This window comes from Pavona decussata, unplaced genomic scaffold (genome assembly GCF_977016875.1).
Source record: "Pavona decussata unplaced genomic scaffold, jaPavDecu1.1 SCAFFOLD_100, whole genome shotgun sequence".
NCBI lineage: Eukaryota > Metazoa > Cnidaria > Anthozoa > Scleractinia > Agariciidae > Pavona > Pavona decussata.
This window is the reverse complement of record NW_028145515.1, coordinates 534,204-550,888: the sequence shown is the minus strand read 5'-3', so window position 1 is coordinate 550,888 and position 16,685 is coordinate 534,204. Positions and strand designations below refer to the sequence as shown.

General features: G+C 42.1%; 1 protein-coding gene across 1 annotated transcript in view; it reads left to right on the top strand.

Moving 5' to 3' along the window:
* LOC146472187 (uncharacterized) overlaps positions 1-16,685 on the top strand; it is a 155,072-nt gene that overhangs the window by 8,689 nt on the left and 129,698 nt on the right. The window contains exons 4-7 of the mRNA XM_085119594.1: positions 7,783-9,010; positions 9,417-9,503; positions 10,593-10,703; positions 12,166-15,910. Coding sequence (XP_084975720.1) covers positions 7,783-9,010; positions 9,417-9,503; positions 10,593-10,703; positions 12,166-15,632 — 4,893 coding nt within the window. The 3' untranslated portion in view covers positions 15,633-15,910. The remainder of the gene's footprint in view (positions 1-7,782; positions 9,011-9,416; positions 9,504-10,592; positions 10,704-12,165; positions 15,911-16,685) is intronic.

Here is a 16,685-nt window from a genome sequence, read left to right as displayed (position 1 = left end):
AGGACCCAAAAAGGTTTCCTGTCGCTTATGTGGGTCTCAGCATAGCACATTTCAATGTAAACTCTCAGTTGAGGATAGAATGACTACAGTAAATTCAAACAGTTGTGCATTAATTGTCTCCAAAGTGGCCATGCTGCCACCCAGTGCCAATCACAATGGAGATGTTCAGTGTGCAAACAGCTACATCACACTGTATTACATGGTGCTTTCACCACTCAGTCAACTCCACTCATGCCAACCTCGCCCAATGCATCAACAGTGACTCCTCAGAGTCCACAAGTATCTATGCATGGCGCTACAGTTTGCAAGGACATACAGGATTGTGAATCAAGTGTCAAACCTTATCTCCCTTCAAGTGAAGACAGCCTTAACTCTGAGAATGGAGTAAACCAAAATGAGACTTCGCACTCATCCTATTCACAGAGGAACACCACGAGTTCCAGCCACAGTCAGTCAAATCCCGTACTTCTCAAGACTGCTGTCACCTCAGGTCAGAATGGTGAAATTACACAAGAGGCAAGAGGCGAGTGGTATGACTGTTCTCGTGAGAAGGATCTTGAAGTCCACAACAAAGTTGCTGATTTCCTTAGAATCAAAACCCCGGGGATTGACGAACGCAGTGACCCCAGTCAAGACGATGATTTCCTTGAGTGCTTCCAAGCTCAACTCGATTACTGTGATGGGACATACTTTGTACCATTACCTTGGTTTGACAATCACCCGCCACTCCCTTCAAAACTGAGCCTTGCTATCAGCCGTCTAGAGCAGGTCAAGAAAAGGCTGCTTAAACTGGATCTGTGGAAACCTTATGCAGACATCCTTGCTGACCAGATTAACAAAGGTTATGTTGAACCTGTTGCTACAACAGAAGATCCTTGGAATGAGAGTAATGCTCATTATCTCAGCCACTTCTTCGTTCTGGGGCCTGACACTGAGACAACACCTCTTCGAGTTGTCTTCGCAGCCAATGCAGGTCACTTGTTGCTGAATGTTTGTTTGTATACAGGTCCCTGTCTGCTCAAGTCACTCAACACCATTGTCCATCGCTTCAGAGCACACAAGTATGCCTTTGTTGCTGACATAGAGAAAGCCTTCATGCGAATCAAGATAAAAGAAGAGGATCGCAACTATGTCCGCTTCCTCTGGTTTAAAGATGGACATCCAAACAAGCCAATCAAAGTTTACCGCTACACGTCGGTCTTCTTTGGGGGAACAAGTTCCCCTTTCATACCCAATTCCACCCTTCATAATCATCTGTCCCAGTACGAGCAGGATCACGATCCGTTCATTCAATTTGTGATTCAGGCCTTAGAAGAGAAATTGTACTGTGACAATGTATTGACAGGAACTGACAATGAAGATTCTGCTATTCAGCACTACAACTTTTCAAGGAATATCATGAAGGCTGCTGACATGAATCTCCGCCAGTGGTTCACTAATTCTCTAGCACTGTCCGCCATCATAAGCAAGATGCAAACTGGTTCTCAAAGGGAACTTTCAGGACTATCAGGACTGATTTGGAACCCGAAGGAAGACATTCTGCAGTTCCCACAGAAACCCATTGTCATTCCTCTTGAAGTGCCATTCACCAAGCAACAAGTTCTAAGTTCCGCATCATCAACATTTGACCCAGTTGGTTTCATCTCCCCTGTTCTCGTTCCAGCTAAGGTGTTCATCTCGTCCCTGTGGGATAAGGGATTCGACTGGGATGCAGTTCTCCCCGATGAACTACAGCAAGAGTACAACAGGGTTGCCAGTGAAATTGAAAAGGCATCTGAGCTCATCACTCCACGTTATCTACACCTTGACAAGACACTGCCTGTTGACATGCATGTCTTCTGTGATGTGTGCCCCACTACCGCAGCTGGCTGTTGTGTCTTCTTCGTTCAAAACGACAAAATCAAGTTCATTGCATCCAAGGTCAAGATTGTTTCATCTAAACATGCACGAACTGTCCCCCAGTGGGAATTAATTGCCATGGTTTTGGGTGCTCGGCTCGGTGTCACAATTAAAGAGATCTTTGCAAAGGACTTTCCTTTAATCTCATCACACTACTGGACAGACTCCACAATTTGTCTCCATTGGCTGTTCAGTCACGAGTCACTCAATGTCTTCACCCGCAACCGGAAGATGGAAATCTTAAAGCTCACTGACTTGTCCAGTTGGTCGCACGTCCGTTCAGGAGACAACCCTGCAGATATCCTGTCCCGTAGCTTTACTTCTGAAGATTTGCAGCACTCCTCTCTGTGGGAGAGACGTCCTCCATGGCTGACCGACCATTCTCTTTGGCCTACTTGGAGTACTACAGGTCTCGTGGAAGACCGCTCTATTTCAGCCGCAGCTGGACAAGCCTATGACCAAGACTCGGTGCAATCTGATGCCAGCATCGGCAGTCTGCAAAACCTGATTGAAGTCGCGTGTTTTCAGACGTATGAATCGTTGCTTCGCACCATGTCCTATGTCCTGAGATTTATTTGCAACCTGAAACACGCGACAAGACTCGCTTATCACAGGAACCATTATCAGTCATCCAGCTGGAAGTCCGAGTTCCTACAGCATCAGAAATATCACACGCGGAAGTCATCCTCCTTCGAGCTCATCAGATACAGCATTTCCATCAAGAAAGAGAGTACTTGCTGCAGGAGCAAAGAAGGTTCACACGCAAGACACGTCCCCACCTCGTTCGACAGTTTAATCTGAAGCTTAATCCATGTGGCCTTCTAGTTGCCCCCGGAAGACTCGAGCACGCCATGCTCGATAGAGATGCCAAAGAACCAACTCTAATAAGCAAGAAGTCTCAGTTCACAACACTGCTCGTCCGATCAGTTCACGAGAGACAACTCCATGCAGGAGTTAGAGAGACAGTTATTGCATTACGCAACAGATTTTGGTGGCCATCACCTCGACGGGAGGTGACAAAGATACTGCGAAGATGTGTCAGATGCCGTTACCATGTGGGTGTACCATTCAAGCTATCCCCTTCACCTGCTTTGCCTGATTTCCGCCTGAATAAGATGAAGCCGTTTTCTACAGAGGGAATCGATTTCACTGGTCATCTTATTGTCAAGGATGGTAGCAAGACACAGAAATGCTACGTTTGCCTCTTAACCTGTAGCACCACTCGCAATGTTAACCTGGAGATTGTGAATGACATGACCACTGATCAGTTCCTTCAAGCATTCAGATGCCACTGTGCTGTTTATGGAACTCCATCATTGATATTATGTGACAATGCTAAGACATTTTTGAAAGGCAATGAGGAAATTCAAAGGTTGTTTCAAGTCGTGGAAGATCAGCAAGTACAGCGCCATTTCGCCCTGAAGAGAGTCCAGATGAGGCACATTCCCGCCAAGTCACCACATTGGGGTGGTATGTACGAACGTCTGATTGGAGTAGTGAAGATGTCAATCAAGAAAGTCCTTCACCGTGCCTTAAGGTGGCCGAACACAGTTTTTGCGCGCGCTTTGCAGATTCTGTTAGTGATGCTATTAAGCGCGCGCTAGGGTTGTGGTACGCTAATACGGCGGTCGATAAAGTGATCCCTCAATTTCACATGAATTGGATAATTAAGTTAAGTTTTGATCTTAAATAACTAAGTTTCTCATTTCTGGACACTTTTTCTTTTCTTTCCGAGCAAAAAATTCATTCACTAAGACATTATGCATGCTTTCATCTTTGCCACGAAACCCAATTAACGCCACGCATGCGCATTTGACCAAAAATTTGTGACTGGTTGTTTTCGTGGAAATGAACTGTTTTCTTAGGAACCGCTCATTAGAATTTCGTGACATTTGGCATGAAAATAGTTCCCTAAAAGCGTAACTCGTCAACAAAGAGAAACTTAAATCTAACAGAGGGTAACTTCACAAAACATTTAAATGCAAAATCGATATTTACAGGAGATCTCTCTGTTAAAATTACATGAAAGTAGTGCAACTGTGTCGGTGTTTTGTGAGTTTTTCTGAATACAAAAAATGGAAAAAATCTAATGAGTACATCTTCTAAAAATAAAGGAAACCTAATATTTATGGACGTTTAATATTTCTCTGCATTGCCATGGAAACGGTACTAAGCTCAACAAGACGTACGAAAATACATTCCTTGTTAGTTAGTCTTACCCCATACCAATTTTGGGCGTCCAGAAGTACATAGTTTCCAAATAACGTCTTCTAACACCTGTACACTAAAAAACTGTATTCGGCCACCTTAATCGATCTGTCTGAGATGCAAATACTCATCAAAGAGGTCCAAGCAGTAGTAAATGACCGTCCAATCACTTATGTTTCCCATGATGTGAATGATCCAGAGCCACTGACGCCTTCCAAGTTGCTCAATGGTTACGGTGTTTCTGCATTGCCACACCCTACAGTTGATCCAGACGAGCTGGACGACGATGATTTTAATGATCACAATCAGCTAAGCAAAGTCATGAAACGTCGCGCATTGCTGTATGAACACTTTGTCCAGCAATTTAAGAATGAGTACTACGCTTCACTACGAGAGTGCCATGCATATCAGTCCAAGAAACGAGAGTCACGTGACTGGTTCATCAAAGTAGGGGATGTTGTTCTAATCCATGAGGACAATGTTCCATGGAGCTCCTGGAAATTAGCTATTATCAAGGGGGTTATCTGCGGTAGCGATGGCAGAGTCAGAGCTGCAAACGTTTAGAGAAGAACTGGAGTCACAAATCGCTCCATTCATATGTTGTATCCTCTGGAAGTCACACTAGCAGACCCACAAGAACACTTTAAGGAAACCGAACAGTGGATTCCACAGGTTGAAACTCTCAGAAGAAGCAAACGAATTGCTGCACTTCCCCGCCCCCAGTATGTGGAATCTGCTGAATGACTTACCTTGAGCCCGCAAGAGAGATCAACATGCGAACATTATTGAGCATGCGCTGAGACAAGAACTGAACTGGACTGAGTCGCCATCTTGATTTGTTTCGTCAAAAACTTTGAGTATTTTCGTAGTGTTACTGTTGTTGAAATTGAATCCAAAGCTTTTGATTACATTAAATTGAAGGTTTTCACATCAGACTATGCCAACCTTACCCCTGTTACGTGCCCAATCCCCCAAACACAAGCTAAACCCATTGCAGGTGTTCCTCCTCCCCAGACTCAACTAAGCTTGAATCGAAAGCTTTTGATTACATTAAATTAAAGGTTTTCACACCAGACTATGCTAACCTTACCCCTGTTACGTACCCAATCCCCCAAACACAAGCTAAACCCATTGCAGGTGTTCCTCCTCCCCAGACTCAACCAAGCTTTCCTCTCTTATGTGCCCAATCCCCCAAACAAGAGCTAACACCAGGGAAGGTGTTCAACCTCCCCAGACTAAGCTAACCTTACCTCTGTGAGGTCCCAATTCCACAAACAAGCACTAACCCCATGACAGGTGTTCAACCTCTCCAAACTAAGCTAACCTTATCTCTATGAGGTCCTTAATCCCCCAATCAAGAGCTGACCCCAGGGAAGCTTTTCACCCTCTCCAGACCGAGTTAACCTTGCTGCTGTTATGTACCCAATCCCCCAAACAAGACCTAACCCAGGGCAGGTGTGTCTCCTCCCCAGACTAAGCCAACCTTGCTCCTGTTACGTGCCCAATATCCCAAACAAGAGCTAACCCCAGGGCAAGTATTTCCTCTACCCAGACTAAGCTAACCTTACCCCTGTCACTTGCCCAATCCCCCAAACATAGCTAACCCAAAGGCAGATGTTCTTCGTCCCCAGACTAAGCTAACCTCACCCCTGTTACGTGATAATCCCCCAAACACGAGCTAACCCCAGGGCAGGTGTTTTTCCTCCCCAGACTAAGCCAACCTTACCCCTGTTATGTGCCCAATACCCCAAACACGAGCTAACCCGAGGGCAGGTGTTCTTTCTCCCAAGACTAAGCTAACCTTACCCCTGTTATGTGCCCAATCTCCCAAACACGAGCTAACTCCAGCGCAGGCATTCACCCTCTGCAGACTAAGCTAACCTTACCCCTCTTACATGCCCAATCCTCCAAACAATAGCTAGCCCCAGGGCAGGTGTTTACCCTCCTCAGGATTGGTGATCACCCTACCCAAATTAAACTGACATTACTCCTATGAGGTGCACAATCCCCCAAACAATAGCTAACCCAAGGGCAAGTGTTCACCTTCGTCAAACAAAGCTAAGGTTACTCCAATGAGTTTTGCAATCTAGTCTCCTAGTCAATAGCCATCGCCAAGGCAGGTATTCGCCCTCTTCAAGCTAAGGTTACCTTACCTAAGCTAACCTAATAGTGGATATCCTCCCCAAACTAAGGTTACCCAGTTTTCCTACAAGATCTACAAAACTCGCAAGCAAAATGGGTGTAACCTAAGGCCAAGTGTGTATACTTCTGGTACATGTAACCCCACCCATGTCACTGATGTCAGTTACCCAATTTCTTAAAGTAAAGATAAGAACTGCTTTTCTGTGTCCTTTAGACTGGCTACCTTAATTTTTGGATGACTTTTTCAGCTCACCAAACAAAAATTAACCCCAAGGGAACCTTGGTTATCCTTGCCACACACAATCTTTCTTAAGTTTTCTAGACTGTTTTTTTTAAAACTCCTATTTTTTTTATCCCTATCCCAATGATAAAACAAATACTTTTAAAAATCATTTTACTCTTCAAGAGATACATGTAATGCTTTCTCTGGCAGTTGTAACTGCTTAAAATCCTGCCAAAAAGTTGGGTTTTTTTCTCTTTTTCTTTTCTGTACATTGCAATAACAAAATTGACCTGGAGAACAGCTGCATTGCTCAGGTCACTCTCTCAACATAACCAGTAACAGAAATCATATTTTTACCAATGATCTTGCTATTTTCATACAACCACCGTGGTGCCTCCTATACAGACCTGGAAGGCCATGTACTGCCAAGTCTTATTTGAGACTCTGTGCCTTAAATAGCACCTAGGATGGCACAAAGGTTGGCAATATTTGACTACCAACATTGATTTTAAACCAGTTGGACTGATAATTTGTTGTGGCTTGTTTTGCTGGTTAGTTTTTTAGTAGTTTTGGGCCTTTAAATAGAACAGTAACTGTGCAGAGATTTCTATTTACTTCTCAAACTTTTTTATATCTTATTGAAGCTAGAACATTGTATTTTGTAGCTTTTGTTGAGCTCCCATAAAATTCTAAGCTGTGTTTGGCTTTCTAAACATTTTTAAAAGCTGGCAACACTCAGTAGGGCCCAGTTCCCTCTGGACCAGGCATTAATATGCTAATGGTTATTAATAAACAGTCCCCTGTTGAATTGAAATTCGTGTGAATGCCTCTCTGATACGTAAGATAACAAAATATGTAATTAGCTGAACTGCATTTACCAAGAAACAGGAACCTAGCAATTTTATCTGAGACAGGGGAACAAGGCTTCTAATTTTCAATCTACAGTGTGTCTGTCTGTAAAGAACATTTAATTTGTTCTTATGCATGATCATGAAGAAAAGGAATTGATTTTCTCATGCTGGTGAAAGTTTAGGATGAGATTGATCCCACCTAAAACATCTTACTAGTTTTATCAGAGTGAGTTGGGATAAGGCCCTCTGTTCTGAGAAGGCACATTCAACTTAAATGATCCATATTTAGGCAACCGTCTTAAATTCAATCTAATTATACTTGTAAAACTTAGCAAGCTCAATAGATTTGACTCATTCTAACCACTACATTACGCTTCCTCAGAATCTGGTTTTCATAGCTGCCTGGAATTAACACAAAGTGATATTTCTTTCATTAAATTGAACACATGTTTATTTTAGGATTCCTCCTTGCCTAGTACGTCAGCCTCTACATCACAGGAAGGCCTAGAAAGTGCGTCAACTTTGGCTTCCAACAGGAAACTGAAAGTTACTCTACTCAGTAGTGAATGGCGATCTACAAAAGGAGGCTTGTCAACTATCAACAGAGAACTTGCCATCCAGTTGGCAAAACACCACAATGTGGAAATCAGTATGTATCTCCCTCAGTGCAGTGAAGAGGATCAAAGAGTTGCTGCTAGTCACAATGTCCATCTCATTGAAGCAAAAGAACTGATAGGTTTCGAGCCCATTGACTGGCTGTCCTCTCTGCCTGAAAACCATTGCATTGATTGGATAATAGGACATGGGCTGCCCCTGGGCCGACAAGTACAACTCATTCAACAACGTCACCACTGTAATTGGCTTCAGGTTGTTCACACAGCTCCAGAAGAACTGGGAATGTTTAAAGGGTACACTGATGCGATCCCCAAAGGTGCGAAAAAGCACCTAGCAGAGATAAAGTTGTGCGAGTGTGCAGATCAAGTTGTTGCAATTGGTCCCAAGCTGGCAGATGCATATTCCCATTATCTCCGTTACTGTCAAAAGGGTCAAGCTGTATTCCAGCTCACACCAGGCATTTTCTCTGAATTTTCTCATGTGAAGCAAGCCACGGAAGAAAGTGGGACATTTTGTGTCTTGGTGTTTGGTCGTGGTGATTATGAAGATTTTGAACTGAAGGGGTATGACATTGCCATGAAGGCAGTTGCCGAGTTGTCTGAAAGTTCTTACCAGCTTGTGTTCGTCGGTGCACCATCTGGAAAAGAGGATGAAGTAGCAGAAAAGTTATGCAAACATGGCATTGACCGTAAACAACTGAGGGTGCGTTCTTATGAGGAAAGCAGAGCTGAACTAGCCAAACTGTTTTGTGAAGTTGATCTTGCTATAATGCCATCAAGAACGGAGGGCTTTGGACTGGCAGCGCTTGAAGCTTTATCTGCTGGTCTTCCTGTGCTTGTCAGTGGTAACTCAGGTCTTGGAGATGCTTTAAAGAAACTGCCGTATGGCTCTTACAGCGTCGTGAATTCGGAAGATCCTAACGAGTGGGCCAAGGCAATCAGGTCTGTTCGTGAAAAAGACAGGGTTGTACGGCTTGAAGAGGCTAAAGATCTTTGTGGAAAATATGCACAGAAATACAGTTGGGAGGAGCAATGTTGGAGACTTGTAGAAACGATACTGAGCATTACGCAAAGTAAGTTTCTCCTTTTGAGATGATTTTTCAGTGCAGTGTACATTGTGCTAGGACCATAACGTAACTGTGGTTAGTATATGGGCCCAGTAATAGATTGAAGAAACCATCAATTTTTTCTTTAGCTGTAAGAAGTCTATCATGTATTACAAGATTTTTCAGGCAGCGTGAGTTAGGATCTCAACAGTAAAATAGTGTACCAGTGAATTGATACCGTCAGTTTGTGTCTAAATTATGACAGGCGGAATAGATTCCATTGTTATTGGATGTGTTGGTGTTTCTTCAGGTTCTGGTACTGACAAGGTGCTTGTAAGTTGAGTGCTACTACCATGAACAAAAGTAGTTGATTGATGCAAATGCTGTAGCTATGTTTCTAGGTATAGTGGGTTTTTCCTGTTTCTTCTTTTAGGGGCCAATGCCAGTAAGGAGAATGGAAGGGACATGGCGATCCTTGAGGACAAGAAGGATCCTTCACTTGTTATGGAGATTCAACAAGGTACAATCGTATAATGTTAAATGTCTGCTAGGATGAACATGTTAACATGAACAAGGTCCCTCCTGATCATGTCACCTAGACTGGGCTCTAGCACCCTATTAATTTGAAAAGTGGAATTTTTACCGGTTTTAATGTACGTAGTGATCATAACATTGTTGAACATTTTCAGAAATGGATGTTTTCGATTGAACTTTAAAAAAGGAACTGACCATTTTAGGAATTATTAAGCACAGTATGTGTATGGAAAACAGGATTTCTGGCCCAAACTTTTAAATATCAGATCTGGATGATGCAATAGACGTAGAAGTTGTATGTAGTCCTTGTTTCTCCTGCAGTCAGGAAAATCAGCAGTTGGGGTCGAAACTTTGTGAATGAAACTTTGAAACTTTGAGCATTCGTTCTTTGATATTAGGGGTTAAAGAGTGAAATGGAAAATGCCCAATATATTGTCTTCTTTATCAGGTCATAGATTATGGTAACATTGCACTGTCTTTCGCTTCCTTGCATAGCACATTTGGTAATTGTAGTTGAGGTGGCTTAAGGAAGGTACTTCCTGTTGTTGGTGTGCATACACTCTACACATCTCAGGAATTTTCGAGTAATTCGATTTTTTGTGGACAGAGCCTCTCAATAAAGATGAATTTTGGGAAGGTTGTGACTGCTGGAAAAGCAAACATTTTGCAAGGGCTTAGAGGAATCGTGGAAGAAAATTGGGGTAACGGCGGAGTTTTTAGAGGTAGATGAGCAACATTCTGCAAAATTACCTTCATTGCTGCATATTTAAAAGCCTTCTCTGAAGGGTGCGCAGTCACCCCCAATTTTCGTTTCGGATCCAAATAGCCTTTGCTAAGATCTGCTTTTCCTTAATAGTCATAAACCAGACAAAACTAACTTGGTATTAGGTGACACCTTCCTTAACAAAGGGAGCTCTTAGTCTTAGTATCACCCAGCCAAAGTCATGACACTCAAATACTAACCTCTGAAAACTGTGATGAGCTTTGTCGCTTGTGAACAGAACACCAGTATTTCAGAAACGAATTTGTCTTTTGCAAGGAGTCACGCATCCAGCAATGTATTTTTTCCACCCAGGTTCATCTGAGAAGCAGGAGTCAGCAAAGGGCAAAAGACCATTATCTCCAAGCACAGCATGCACTTCAACTCCAAAGCAGCCCAAACTAACAACTAGTGAAGGTCTTACAGGTAATTCTTACGTTATTTAATTTTTTAAAGCAAGGATCAGAAAATATCATTTTTATGGAAGTACTACCAAAAGTCAGTTGTGCTTGTAGGCCTGGGGAAAGGAAGTGCATATCAGTTCTGTCATTCAGTTCATGCCATTTGCTATTGTAGTTTGTTTGTTTATTTAAATCCACTGACCTTCAAATTGATATGGTGACTACTTGCAAGAGTCCTTGTTAAACTGTGCTAGCGAACGTTTTGTCAAAATTAGTTCTTTCAAAATATTTATTTCTCCTCCTTGACAAGAAATAAGCCAGAAATACGGAAGGTAACAAGAAAACCACTGCTTACCGGTACTTAATTACATCACTGTAGACATTGCAGAAAACACCAGACTGACAACAAATTGCAAACAGAGAACGATGTTTTCTGGTTTGCAAAACATTACTTCAGTTGAAGACGTTGAAAATTGGTGCAGGCAGAGTCTACAACAGGAAAGCAATTCGAGGAACCAGCAGTGCGACAAGCCGCTGAATCTTTCATGAGTGTCTCATAATGTGTCCCAGCTCAAGTGCTCACGGACGCGCGTGGTAATGCGGCGAGTGGTCTCACCAATATAGCTGGCATTACAGCCAGTGCAAGTAAATTTGTAATAACGCGCGAGCGAAGTCCCTAATTGTGTAGCTTAAAGGCCCGTTTAAACGGTTTCAACATTTGCCCAACGTTCGTTTAGCAATAGTTGAACGGCGTTGGGCTTATGTTGGATGAACAAAGCGTTCACACGGCTTGAATACCATTCAACATTTTCAAGATTAAAGGAAATGTTGAATCGATTTGAATGAAAGTTTAATCCAATTTAAATTTGATCCAACACACTTTCAACAAGCTTTTAACATTTTATGTTACGATTGAAGGACCTGTTCAAACGCCACGTCACGCCACTTGGGCCCCTTATGTAAGTTAGAAGGTGCCTACGTGGGTTTCACTCTGCGTCCCTCTCGGATAGTTTTACTGTTGTACATTCTGTCTACACTAATTTCCAACTCAAACCGAAGGAAGCGATGCCCATTAAGTGAGCAATGTGTATTCTTAATCAACAAGTTAGACGTGCTAATCTGGCGTTGTCCGTGTAACACCTCTTTCTGTATGTATCATTGTTGTAGCTGACGATGGCATTTGAACATGTCGAAACATGGTTTGCAAACTGAAAAACGTCGTTCTCTCTTTACAATAGACATTAAACTGAGTTGAAAAAATCTAGTTAACTTTTTCCTTTTTACATGCCATGCATAGTCAGCAAAACTGCAGGTTTTAGAAAGGGGAGTGCGTTGGTGTACAAACGGGGAATTCGTGCAACAATTGGAACTAAAAATCCCTTATCTCAGGGTTTTTGATAATTTCGTCTCGCCTTGGCAAAGATCCTTATTTTAAGCGACCAAGACCTGAGGATCACCTGAAAGAAACAATTGTCACTTTTTTGTAGGTACCGACAACTCAGTTGTTGAGAAGTTGCTCAGAGCAGAGTACAATAGACGCGCTCACTTAAGGCCGCTTCTTTGGGACAACACTATTCAGTTACCTCTTGAAGACGTCTACACAAGATTGAAAATAATTTCAAGAGCAAAAGCAGGCGTTCGAACAGAAGGTAATGAGGTGAACGTGTATGACATCTTTAGGGCTCTTGAGAAAGGTGAAGATGTCATGACGCTTGTTGAGGGAAGTCCCGGAATTGGTAAAACGACTTTTTGCCTTAAACTTGCTCATGACTGGGCAAACAAAAGCACTGCAACAACGTTTACCTCTCCCAGTTTTGAATTTGTACTGTTGTTAAAATGCCGAGACATCGATGAAGATATCATGGAAGCCATCATTGAACAACTTCTGCCAAACGATATCGAGGAAAATACCAGAGAAAAGCTGTTGGATTTTCTGAGGGACATTCATAACCAGGAGAGAATTTTAATTATTTTGGACGGTCTTGACGAGCTTCCCGAAAAATCAAAGCATTACGTGGATAAACTGCTTCACAGAAGAATTCTTCCATTTTGTTATGTCCTGGCCACTTGTCGACAAGAGAGAGGAATTGACGTGAGAAAGGAGTTTGTTTTTGACGTTCTTTTACAGATCGAAGGATTCACTGAAAGTGCTGCTTTTGATTATATCAGAAAACATTTTAAGAGTGTTGATCCAGTGCATTCTGCAAAAGGAGAGGGACTCATAGAAGAAATAAAAGCAAACACTTTATTACATGCCCTCCGAAACAATCCACTAAATCTACTTCTCCTATGTGTTATTTATGAAGACTATGCAGGAAAACTCCCATCTTCCCGTACTGAGCTTTACCAAATCATTGTACGGTGCCTTTTGAGAAGATATTGTACAAAACACGGTCGGAAGGCTCATGAAGACGACAGAGATTTAGAAAAAGAATTTGAAAAGGACATCCTTGCACTTGGAAAGCTAGCTTGGAAATGCCTGCTGAACGATCGTCATAGTTTTCGTGAAGACGAATTGAAAGAATTGGAAAGGAAAAATGACAAGTTGGTAGCTCGTGGACTAGGTCTTCTTTACAAGGAGGAAAGTTTGAAGAGATTAAATCCACAGCATGAATACTGCTTTCTTCATAAATCTTTTCAAGAATACTTGGCTGCATCATATATTGCGCACAAGTTACGAGAAAACGAGTTCAACGTGTTTGAGCTTTTAGACTTTGATGATTTGGTAGGAAAATATCCACAAGTATTTCTATTTGTAGCTGGTATGCTTGGTGAGGAAGCGAATATTCTATTCAGTCAGATTGGCGAGAAGCTTTGCAGCTGTGGATGGGTCGGCTGGCCCGATATCAGTTATGAGGAAGCAACTTTCTTCATTGAGAGCTTTGTTGAAAGTGGAAATGCTGAGCGAATGGCGTCTACTCTTTGTTCTTTCATACCTTTTCCGCTGAAGATCTCGATTTACCGAGATGACAATTTAGCTTACCCCGAAGAAGAGTACTATCATTGGAATTGCCGGCACTTTGTTAATGTTCTGAAGGCCTGCCAAAGCTTTTCAACTTTACAGCAGCCTGTCAAAGTTATTGTGACTGACTCAAACTATCTTGACGAGAGCGAAATGGCAACTGTCGCAGATCTCCTAATATCCTGCTCGCACATTACGACTCTAAGCTTCTCTAACATTGAGTTGACAACAAAAGCAGCCAATGTTCTGTTTGATGGGTTAGCTGCTAGCACCAGTTTACTGGAGTTTATCCTCACAGTGTCAAACGACATACCTTGTGATGCGGCTGCTATCATTGGTAAAGGTTTAGCTGCAAGCAAGACCTTAAGAACAGTGACATTTGCATTGTCGGAAGAGTGGCGTGAGGCTTGGGCCTCTGCTCTTGAAGAAGGGTTATCTGCTGTTACACCACTTACGTCTGTTGTTTTAAAGATTTATGGTCCAATGAGTGAAACTGCAATAGAGGCCTTAGAAAAGCTTTTTACAAACAAATCCTTAACTTCTCTGTCTCTAATTATTTGTGGTGACATGCAGGATTCGTTGGCTGCTGCAGTTTGCAAAGGACTTGAAGGTCCAACCTTTTTAAACTCTCTTGATCTTCGAGTCAATGGAAATCTGAGTATTTCTGGTGCCAGTTTGTTAGAAAGAGGACTAACAAAAAATCGTTCATTGAATTGTTTCAGAGCGTTCGTCTATGGACAGGACCCTGAAAACTGGCATACCGTTTTGAAGAATCTGCGTTTCTCAAAGAAGGCACCAGTTGTCCTTGAGTTTCACCCAGACACTGGCAGCAAAGTGACAGCCAATCATGTGGCCTCTCTACGTCCTGTTGTCCTTACGAATGAGCTAAGTCCAAAACAGCGCTTGACTGTCAACCTTTGGGGCGAGTTGAGTTTAGAAGGGAGTGAAGGTCTATGTGATTTATTGGCACGATTCCCGCTGTGTAGTCTGAGTTTAAATGTCCACGGCAGATTAACTGATGGTTTTGCTGATTGTATAGCGAGATGTTTTGAGCCACCCAAAGCTCTGTTTTGCCTTACATTGAACATATTGGGGGAGGTGAGCGTAAGGGGAAAAGATGTCCTTCAAGAAATGTCACAAAACAACCAGGCAGTTCTCCTAAATGTGAACGACTCATGTGTAGTTTCAGATGAATTGTTTAGTTGTCTAGATTGCTCTGTCAATAATTCTTCTCAAGTTAAAGACGGCGGAAAAAATGAGCTCAGTCTTAAAATTAACCATTACGAACGCGACGACTGGAAAGACTATGTTTGTGATGTTCTGACACAAAACGCATCGCTAACGTCGCTTAATCTTACAGTCAACAACTTTAGACATGCGTGTTTCCCGCCGCAGGCTAATTTCGACGACCGTTGGGTCCATTGGGAATACGATATGAGTGATGCCTTGGCTGCTACATCGGTTTCTGCATTAAGTCTGACAATCAACAACTATAGCAGCTTTTATCAAGAGTGGGGAGCAGACCTTTTTAATCGTTTGGACAACAATTCATCGTTACGTGTACTTACTCTGACCATTAACAACTTCGAAGACCTTGGAGGAGTCACCTTATACGAATATTATGTAGAGGGAGCTTTAGCAGCAAACAAGTCACTGACTACACTCACTCTGATAGTGAATCAGTACAGTGTCCCAGATTACAAGTGGCTGGACCGCCTGGTTGGCGGTCTGAAACACAACACATCAATAACGACATTCAATCTGACCGTCAACATCTTCAATGAAATAAGCGAAGACTGGTTACCCGAACTTTGTAACATTTTGACTCAAAGCGACTCGTTGAAAACATTGAGATTACAAGTGAGTGACCATTGTGCAACAAGTAAAGGCCAAATGTATGACTTCAGTAAGCTTTCGTTAACAAGCAAATCACTGTCCTCGATTGATTTAACGGTAAGCTTCTATGGAAAGACAGAAAGTTCATCGAATTAAGACCATCAATGAGAAGCACTGGGCTTATTGTAGAGTGTGAGACTTCGAGGTTTCCACAAGTTAAGATGTTTTGGCGCAGAAAACTTTCACGGGTAGGTCAAAAGTAATGCAGAAAATTTTGTCAAACAGCTACTGTTCCACTGCAGAGAAATTAACGTCTGGATTACAAGCGGCCGTTGACAAGTTTAGCGCTCTGTATAAGGCTTTGTATTGGGAATAACGTTTTGAACTTATGGAGCTCATCTTGAAGTGCCATGCAGTAAACATGCTCCCTTTCGGTAAATTTTTGTTATGGGGGCTTATTCCACCGTTTTGAGCTTTCTTAAAGACCAGTTATTTCTTTCGTTGGTTTTATTTAAGGTGGCCCGCTTCTAACTATTGGATCGTTGGTAACATTTTTGAATCGAATCTTTTAGGCGGAAAGATTCAACTGATTTCATTGAGTTTCGGCGCCCTCAATAAGAACTGTTTGAACTTTGAGCAGATTTTATTTATTTTGTAATAATAGTCGAAATTTTTGAGAATTCAGGGTTTTTTTTTGCAATTTTGTAATAAGAAGACAGATTTTTTTTGTCTTATTTCATCAAATACTGAATTCTTCAACCTCTTAATTTTCGCATCTGCAAGTTTCGTGGAAATAGTGACGTTACAACTCGATACGCAGAAAGTTGGTTAAATTTACTTTGACATTGCTATGTTCTTGCATTTAACTTAGCTGACACACATGTTGTGGAACAGTGCAAACGGACTATCTCTCATCTGAAAGGCTAATGTCACCCAGAACTTAAGTAAAAGAAAGAAACCAATCAGAATCCAAAAGGCGACCACTGCTCGCACTAGAAGAACTGGCATGGTTTTAGATAGCATGCTTACTCATCAGAATTATGGCGTATTTGTCTTTTAATTTCCCAAACATTCTGAGTATTACAGTTGCATTAGCATAATATTTCTAGAGTAAAGGTACCTGGCATCTTTCTGTGTAGCGACTTGTATATTCATGATTGCCTAAAGACGCTGTTGCACTAGGCAATTTTTCTTGCAACTTATCTCGCA